We start from the raw sequence: 9,902 nt of genomic DNA on the forward strand, positions 1-9,902 counted from the left end.
ACCTCAGTTAATACAAAGCACACTGACATGTGTTTGTAGATCAGACCAGGACACAGGGAGGCAGGAATCAATCTCAACAGAAAAATACAACAAGGAATCAATCAGCTCCTCAAACTAATCTACACAATTGCACCATGGGTATTTCCTTTACAGGTGACACCGTAGCCTGAACACTTTAAAAAGATCATGCTTCAAGATGTTCTGTTTAACTGAGAGAGGGAGCAGCAGAGAGGAACTTGGATGCCCTCCTCACAGATGCTATTAGGCCCTGTTGTTATATTTCATGGTTTTATGCAGGGTCAAATATTGTGTTTAGCTACTGAATGGTTAACACTATTGAATGATGGTCTCTAGGGCTCTGGGGGATTTGATATATCGAGGAGGTAAATTACACCAGATCATGTCTGGACTAGTTGAAAAAGAAATCCAGGGATTCAAACATTAACTTCACTTCCTGAGTATTATTAAGACTCTGTGTTAACTAGTTCACCTGTGTTTGTGGCTCCTGTGTCCATCTTGATTATGTCCAATATCATATCTCCATCTTGTGGACTGATGTTGTATCTACACTAGCAGATCTAAGGATGCTGTTATACTGGGATCACCATGCAGTTCATCCATCCATCCATCCATCCATCCATTCACGCACACACTCACACCTACGGGAAATTCAGAGTGATCAATCAACCTGGTGAGCATGTTTTTGGACTGTGGGAGGAAGCCAGAGCACCCAGAGAGAACCCACGCATGCACGGAGAGAACATGCAAACTCCACACAGAAAGGCACCTGCTCGACCGGGGACTCCAACCAGAAACCTTCTTGCTGTGAGGGAACAGCGCTAACCACTGCACCACTATGCAGCGCATCCAATAATCAAAAAAAGTGACTTCATTTCTGTTTGACAGTTAATTTTATAGTATCCAAGCACTTAACAGACAACATCACATCCCTCCTGTCCTCTCCTCTCTCCTCTGGGTTCCTCTGTGTTTTAGATTTTAAGATTTCACTGACCACTTTTAAAGCTCACCTGGGTCTCGCCCCGAGCTACATTGCAGAAATGATAACAAATTACGAGCCAGCTTGCGGGCTTATATCCTCAGGTGGGGCATTTTTGGTCGTTCCAAATAGAGGCTCAAATCCAAGGGGATCAAGGTTTCTCCATCAGAGCCTCTTGACTCTGGAAAGACCTCCCTGAGGAGATAAGGCTTGCAGAGTCAGTGACAACTTTTAAATCTCTTCTTAAAACCCATTTTTACAGACTTGCTTTTATGTGACTTCATCCTTCTAACCACTTTTAGCTCTATTTTATTATTATTTTGATTTTTATCCAAATAATTGATTGTTTCAGATTTTATTTGATTATTTTATTTTATTATTTATTGTTTTAATTTATTTTTTAATTTATTATTTTAATGTTCCTAATTTATCCTTTTCACTTTTTCTAATTTTCCCAATGTGATGTCATCCTCTCATTCTGAAAACCCCTTCTATTGTCCTTTTAATGCTTTTATTTTCTTATAAATTTTTATTCATTTATTTTATTTATTTATTCGATTTATTCATCTTTGAGAAAACCTCTTAAACAATGATGTATTGGTCTACTGTCTCACCACTTCATTCTGTTTAATGTACGTGTATTCTTTTTAACCTCATGTTGTATTCTGCATTGTTTAAATTCCTCCTCCCTGTCTGTCAAAAGGTTCCCTGTGTGATTCCAGCCATGTTTTGTTTGTTAAAGCACTTTGTAAATATTTGTTTTTAAAGGAGAAATATAAATAAAGTTATTATTATTATTACTAACTTGAGATTTGTGAACCTCTGAACCTTGTGTTTTGTGTTTGACACTGATGATAGCTTCTTGTTTAGCTCTCATTGTTTAGAGTCTCCAAACCTCAAAGATGAGTGTAAAACCTCTTCCTTGTTTTTGTTTTTTCATTGACCAAATTCAAACCTTGTGTGTAAAGATAAGTTAAAGCTGTCATTAGATAGAGCACCGACTGAATAAAAGTCCATCAAAGTCATGATTTTTACATTTATAGTTTTTTTATTGGAAAAGTGAATTCTTAGAACAAAGTTTTGGAAGCAGAGGCACTGAAATAAAACAGAAAAGATAACAGAAAATACACAGTAGAAGATGTAAATGCAATTAAGTCATGAAAATATCTTTAGAAAATAGAACTTTGGTGATTATAATCTTTCAAAACAGCAACAAACTACAATACTGACTGCTAAATACTAAAGATAATGACTGCTCACTCTCTTCGAATTGGAATACAAAGAAATCACAATGAGAAAAAGGTGTGAAAAAGGTTATTATTACCACAGTCCCAGTAACAGGTCACTTTATGTCCCACAGTTTCAAAGATATGTAAGTTCTCTATAGAACCCCTGCTGCTACTACAACTCTGCATCACATGACGTGATGCTCCAGAGGCCTCCTCTTTTTGTGCTTTCAGAAACCAACAGAGGCTGATCCAGTCATTTCTACCTGTTTCAGGTGAACAGGTAACATAATCATCTTGGCATGAGATCCTCTGACCGATAAGGAACTATTAAAGATTTAACACTACGTCAGCTGAAGCAACAGGTTAACAGTAACAGTGTTTATAAAGGCTTGTTGTATATCCATACGTTGTTTCATGTGTCATCTGTTTAAGCCTTTTCTAAATTACATTATTTCTTATGTTTTGACAGTAATTAGTTCATTATTTTTAACAACTACTTCCAATGAGTACGTTACATTTATCAAAGTACTACTTTTACTTTTTGCTCCACACATAGGAGCACACACAGTCTGACGATACTCTCTCTTTATGTTATAACTGGATACACACTACCAGTCAACAGTTTGGACACACCTTCTGATTCAAGGGTTTGTATTTATTGTAATGATTGTAAACACTGTAGATTAATACTGAAGACATCAAAACTATGAAAGAACATATATGGAATTATGTAATGAACCAAAAAGTGTTAAACAAAGCAGAATCTGTTTTATATTTTAGATTCTGTAAAGTAGCCCCCTTTTTCCTTCATGACAGCTTTGCACACTCTTGGTATTCTCTCAGTCTGCTTCATGAAGTGGTCTCCTGGAATGGTTTCTAATGAACATGAGCCTTGTCAAGAGTTCATTTGTAGAATGACTTGCCTTCTTAATGTGTTTGAGACCATCAGTTGTGTTGTTCAGAGGTAGGGTTAGTACACAATGGATAGCCCTATTTGACTACTGTTGTAATCCAGATTATGGTAAAACCAGATTATTTCATAGTTTGGATGTCTTCAGTATTAATCTACAATGTTGAAAAGAATTAGAATGAATAAAAAACATTGAATGAGAAGGTGTGTCCAAACTTTGGACTGGTAGTGTATCTCCATGTGTAGTTATGTGCTCACCTATGTTATTCTGCTTGTATTTGATGAGCTCCTGTGGACAGAAATGTCATTTTTTTATCCTCTAAATTGGACCCCTCTCCACAGGCATGGTACCTTGTTATTCCCACACTCTTGTTGCTTACCTTAAAGCTTTAAACATGGAAACTAAAGCTCAAACAGGTGAGGACATAACACATCTGACCATGGTTGCCTCCAGTTTCGCTCTGCAAGACGTAAACATCTCAGAACATGTAACAGGCGTACAGCAGGCAGAGGCGGGTAGAAGACAAACGCTCAGTATCTCTGAGCTTTCACTCAGAGATACTGGAGCCTGCTGCAAGGTTTTATTCCCCAGTGCTAAAACTGCTAACCAGTTATTTTATTATAACTTTGAGGGAAAGTTTGCATGGAACACATCCTGATGAAAGGCATCATGGTGTCAGTATAAAGCAGTCCTGTGCAATAATCCCAGGTCCCTGTGGATATTGTCCTAAGAGAGTAAGTGCAGATAGAGAATCTAACATCATTTCACATCTTATTTAAAGCTTCTGAGAATACAGACTAAACTGTGATAATGTTTTTTTGTTTGTTTGTTTACTTGCACATCTTTTCAATAACATAAACACATATCATTTTTCTAAGGTGTGAAAGTAATAAACCTCACCAAACTTCTTCCCTTCCTTTTGTACAGAAAGTCATGGACTTATCCACCGCTCACCTTCCCTCCTCTCTGATTTAAAAGTCCTTGCTAGCAGGTGTCAACGTTACACGCACGGATCTCTTTCCGGTCCTTACAGCTCGCCATCTGAGGACCTTTTCCTCTTTTCTTCACCATCATGAAACGTTCCTGGATTCCCCCTCCACATGGTTTGGTACAGTCCGTCCAGCTGGTCCACGGCTGTAGCCTACAACCTATTAGAACAAACAGCATCTTAATGTTGGTCTTATATATGAGCTTTCAATAAAGTGAACCTTGAACTTTGAACCTTGAACCTTTATTAATAAAGCCACATTAAAACAGATTACTCCAACTAACCTTGCTGCTCCTCAGCTGCTGCTTCTCTTCCCTGTTTCCCACGTCTCCTCCTCTTTCCTCCTCCATCTTCTTCACCAACTTTCTCCGCCCTAGCTTTTGTTCGGCATTTTCTGATCTTACACTTCTTTCTTTGGATCGCCTCAGGACAAGCCACGCCCCCAAACTGGGGATCCAGTTTAACCATACGGGTCCGGATAGTGTGTCCTTTTCCACAGGACTTGTTGCACTCGGACCACTCGGACCACTCAGATACCATGCAGTCAACAGCTGAAAGGATAAACAGAGAAACAACCAGGAAGTGGCAGACAGTTAGGAGAACATATAGTTTATATTTCTTCTTTTAAAGAAACAAAGTCACGTTATCAATCTAGTTCAGTGGTCTGTATTCTAGAAGTTATTAACCTTTAAAGGCGCTTTTCGACCGCAGGAACTTTACCCCGGAACTAGGGACTTTTCCGGAGCTACGTGGATTTCGACCGGTGGACCCAGGGTCTAAATTTAGTTCAGGGGTAGATAATCTCCCCCCTAAAAAGCCCCTGCTTGGGGGGCTAGTACTTTTCAAAGGTCCCAGGACTTTCGGGGGGCAGGGCCTGCAATGCTGAACGTGTCTGATTGGTAGATTAACCTCAGTGTCTTTATTCCTCCCTCTGTCCACAATAACATCACACACATCTGTGATTCTCTTGATTTCTCTTTCTTTCATTAGTTTTTATTTGTTCTATCTTTTTTGTATGTGTGTGTACTTTTCAAAAGAAGAAGCTGTGATTCTCTTGATTTAGCAGCTTGTAACAGTAGTCTTCTCTCAGCCCACCGTGAATGCGTCTCTCCCGGTGTTACGGTTTTAAAAGTGACCCTGTAAACTGGAGACCTTCAGCTGAACGTGTCAGTGTTTGTGGAGTTTACACAGCTGTTGAAACACAGAGGGAGTTCCTGGGAATGCAAACTAGTTTAGTTTTTATTAAGATTTCAAAATATCCTCATCAGATATTTAATGATCGTCTAAAGACGTTTATGAGGGATGCATCCGGCTGAGAGTCTCCAGTTAACAGGGTCGCTGTTTAAACCAAAACACCGGCCGATCTCTGCCACGGCTTTTTGAGTTCAAAAGGATTTTAAAGCCGTGTTGAAACGTCTTTGCTACTCGCACTTATCTCCTCTCACGTGTTGATTCAGTGAATCCATCTGTGATGAAATATAGCGCCATCTAAAACAGACCAGCTGAGTCTATTCCATACCACTGTAACTTGCTAAATGCTGCAAAGTGCTCTGCTCATGGTGGATTAAGATGAGATTAGACTGAGTCCTGTCTGTAAGATGGGACTGAGTCTCATCCTGTCTTGGTGTTGGGTCTCTGTTCATAATTTGACCCTGCTCTGTTTGTAAAAGCATCTTGAGATCACGTTTGTTGTGATTTGGCGCTGTACAAATAAAGATTGATGGATGACCTTCACCATACTCATAAAAATAATGACCACAAATAATGTGTCCTTATTAAGGTAGAGCAGCAGCTGTTACTCACGGCACTCAGGCAGCATGCATTTCTCTGTCTGCTCCAGTTCCTCGGTGCACCCTGCAGGATCCGACTTTAACATCCTCTGACGTGTTCTTAAGCCTCGCCCACAAGTCACACTGCAATCACTCCAGTCAGACCAGGGTGACAGCATGCAAGGGATGGTATCTGCAAACAAACACACACACATACCACAGTTAGTTCTAATTATCTGGGACCGATAACTGTCGGTCATCAGTACTTTACCCAATAAAGTTTGGGTTTCATGCGTACTGACACATTTACATGGAAGCAGATGAATATGAGATACTTACGGCATTCTGGCATCATGCATTTCTCCACCTCAGACACCTCTGTTTTACACATGGATCCGTCTATAGGCGGCATCTTCACCATGCGATCACGTCTCCTCATACCCACCCCACAGGTGATACTGCAGGGCTCCCACTCGCCCCACTCAGTGACCACACAACTGCTGGGTGCTGAGGCAAAGAACGCAATGAAAAGAAACATTCAGTGTGTGTAACTAACAGAGTGATGAACTGTTTAAAGATGGAACTTTTAATCTAAGAAATATTCATAATCATAACTGCAACACTTCTTCATTGTAGTTAGTTTCTTACAAGTGTGCGTTATTTTCACATGAGAGTGAGTGGATCCCCTCTAAGCAGTGGCCCACGTGACTCCTCTACAGACTGATGTTTAAAGAAGTGATGAAAAATGATGGTAAACATGTTCTTGTACCAACTGTGTTGCAACAAGTTACTGGCAGCAAATTGAAAGGGGACATATCACGCTTTTTTCATCAATATATATTGGTCTAAGAGGTCCCCAAAACATGTCTTTAAAGTTTATGCTCAAAAAAACACTTTGAAATCAGATTTTGGTCTGCCTGAAAAACCCTCTTCTTCAGTCCTCCTCAGAACACTCTGTTTTCTCTCTGACCACGCCCCCTCAGGAAGTGGATGTGCCTCGGCTCTCCAGCACGTTGATCTAATGTTTACATGTTGGCTGAATATACACGGCTGCTCAGAGATCACATTACTTCAACCCTCTGAATCTGATCCTGACGGAGAGGCGCCTGCAGCAGGACCTTTCTGAAGGATTGGTCACAGATTTAGTGTTTCTTGTTGTTTTATTTATCAGTATGTAGACGTGTGTCTTGGTACACAGCTACGAACATGTAGCTATGTGGCTATGCTAACTAGCGCTAGCACTTATCCATGATAAATAAAAATCATCCACTAGATCTTCAAATCTGCAGACGTGGGGAGTAAAACCAACCTCTGCCAGAAAGGCAGCGGGACCTTTCTGAAGGATTGGTCACAGATTTAGTGTTTCTTGTTGTTTTATTTGTCAGTATGTCGACGTGTGTCTTGGTACACAGCTACAGCTACAGCTACAGCTACAGCTACAACTACAGCTATGAACATATAGCTATGTGGCTATGCTAATTAGCGCTAGCACTTATCCATGACAAATAAAAATCATCCACTAGATCTTCAAATCTGCAGACGTGGGGAGTAAAACCGACCTTTGTGTTTATTAAGACAGCCTACAACTAGCATGCCTCCCTCCTAAGCTCCTTGTTAGCACACATGTGTGCAGGGAATGAAAAACGGAGGAGGGATTCAGTATTATTTTATACAGTCTATGGGCTGAACAAGCTCCGAGCTCTGACTCCGTGACAGACCGGATATTGTTGTGAAGTAACAAAAACACTGAAGTCTGAAACGGCTGGTTTCACACACATTTACAGAAAGGTGGAGAAATCAGAACAGGGGCAGAATGGATTTTTTTCATTCTCGGGGGGTTTGTAGACATGCCAGGGAAACATATTTCAGGTAAAGAACCATTAAAAAGTCAATTTTGCATGATATGTCACCTTTAAATTCATAAAACGTTCTAATCTTTCATGTTGCAACATTGAGGCTGGCTGCAGAAACACCAGAAACCACATACACACCAATTCAAAGAAGATGATCTTTACAGCAGAAATAAACATGTTTACAGCCTGGTTCAAAAAACGGCTTGGGTCTACAGAGCTCATTTCTTTATCAGCACACAGGGGTACATGTATCGGGGGTGAATTTTTTTTCTAACGGGACCGTTCAATTTATAAAACTCTTATGGAATCAGGGTTGTAGTATGAGATGCACTTTACTTATATCTCAGTCTGGAAATGATATAATGATATAATAATATAATAACAGCTCCAGTGTTTCCTCACAAATCTGTGATACTTTCCCCTGATCAGTTTCTCTTTTCTACATTCTGTTTGTCTATCATTTCTCTCAATCTTGTGCATGAATTGGGTGATGGGGTGCTGATTGTTTTTATTGATTGTCCATCCATGCAAAGAACATAGTGCTACATTTGGTTGTATGAAAAGTCTGATTGATTGATTCTATCATTTATCAAAAATGGAATCATCTACCAGTCAGGGTCCGGGAGGCAGACACCCTCTCCACTTTAAAGAGTAGACTTAAAACTTTCCTTTTTGATAAAGCTTATAGTTAGAGCTGGATCAGGCTTGGACCAGCTTTTGTCATGCTGCTATAGGCCTAGACTGCTGGGGGAACTGGCACACTGACACACTGGGATCCTATCTCACCCTCTTCCCCCCAACCCCTTCATCACTTACTTTAACTCTGCCTGTCCCATTAAAGTTACTAACCATAGACCTTTCTGGAGTCCCTGAGCTCCCTTGTCTCGTGGATTCCTCTGAGCTGCCGTAGACGTCCTCCTGCTGTGGACGATCTGGACTCCAGCTGATACGGACGTGCTGGACTCCAGCGGCAACAGCTTCTACGACTCGTCTCATCACTATCACCTCTCTCTCTTACTCCCCTCTATCTGTCTTTCCAGACCCAACTCTGTCAAGGCATGATGGCTGTCTAACATGAGTCTGGTTCTGCTCGAGGTTTCTGCCTGTTAAAAGGAAGTTTTTCCTCACCACTGTAACTAGCTAAATACTGCGATGAGCAATGCTCATGATGGATTAAGGTGGGGTCAGACTGAGTCTTACCCTGTCTTGGTGTTGGGTCTCTGTTCATAATTTGACATAGAGTGGTCTAGACCTGCTCTGTTTGTAAAAGCGTCTTGAGATAACGTTTGTTGTGATTTGGCGCTATACAAATAAAGATTGATTGATAGATTGATTGAAAAACAGCTACTGAAACCAAAGTTACTATAAGTTTGACTGTATCCTGCAAACAAATACTTTGATTTTAGATTCTTTATAAATGAGCATTAAATAAAGAAGAACTCACAGCATTCTTCATTGACCACACACTTCTCCGTCTCTTCGGTGTTCAGATGGCAGAGCGAGCCGTCCTCCGGGTACTGCTTGATGTATCTCTCTCTGGACCTCATCCCCATCCCACACGACACACTGCAGGCGGACCAGCTGATCCACTCAGACATCATGCACGTTGACGTCTCTGTCCAGCACGAAAGCAAAACATCATTTACTGGTGACACAATTTAAAGACTTTCTTAAAATTGAATTGTTTTATCCTGTAAGGTTTAGTCATCAGGGAACATACTGATCTGGCTAGTTTGCATACTTTTGAGTGCTTTGCTGGAATTTCTCATTCCACCATTACTTGAGTTTCCTTTGATTTCATTAAGTTCTAAAGTCAAGACCACAGTCCTAACACAGAGGTTCAAAGAGGAAGAGAAAAAGCTCAGTTAGTTAAGTGCTAGTCCTATTTGCATTATTTTATTTCATTTTATTATTTTTACTTATTACCTAATTCAAATTTTAGTCACTTTTTATTCATTTTATTTTACTTTATTGTATTTATTTATTGTATTTATTTATTATCTAGTTCAAATTTTTGTCACTTTTTATTTATTTTATTGTATTCTATGTATTTCTTTTATTTTAAGTATAGCATCTTATTTCCTTTTAATGGTTTAATATTTTAGTGTTTTATTATCTTAGAAATGTATTTTATTTTGGTGAGTTTAATTTCCTG

The 9,902-nt window shown here is 39.9% G+C and overlaps 1 protein-coding gene across 1 annotated transcript in view; it reads right to left on the bottom strand.

Moving 5' to 3' along the window:
* Positions 1–2,764: 2,764 nt before the first annotated feature.
* The window catches only part of LOC117814579 (spondin-1-like), a 51,002-nt gene continuing 43,864 nt past the window's right edge, over positions 2,765–9,902 (bottom strand). Inside the window, exons 12-16 of the mRNA XM_034685994.1 lie at positions 9,192–9,362; positions 6,234–6,401; positions 5,929–6,087; positions 4,410–4,676; positions 2,765–4,285 (exon numbers count right to left, since the gene is read on the bottom strand). Of these exons, the coding sequence (XP_034541885.1) occupies positions 4,122–4,285; positions 4,410–4,676; positions 5,929–6,087; positions 6,234–6,401; positions 9,192–9,362 (929 nt within the window). The 3' untranslated portion in view covers positions 2,765–4,121. The remainder of the gene's footprint in view (positions 4,286–4,409; positions 4,677–5,928; positions 6,088–6,233; positions 6,402–9,191; positions 9,363–9,902) is intronic.

The sequence above is a fragment of the Notolabrus celidotus genome, chromosome 6 (genome assembly GCF_009762535.1).
Source record: "Notolabrus celidotus isolate fNotCel1 chromosome 6, fNotCel1.pri, whole genome shotgun sequence".
NCBI lineage: Eukaryota > Metazoa > Chordata > Actinopteri > Labriformes > Labridae > Notolabrus > Notolabrus celidotus.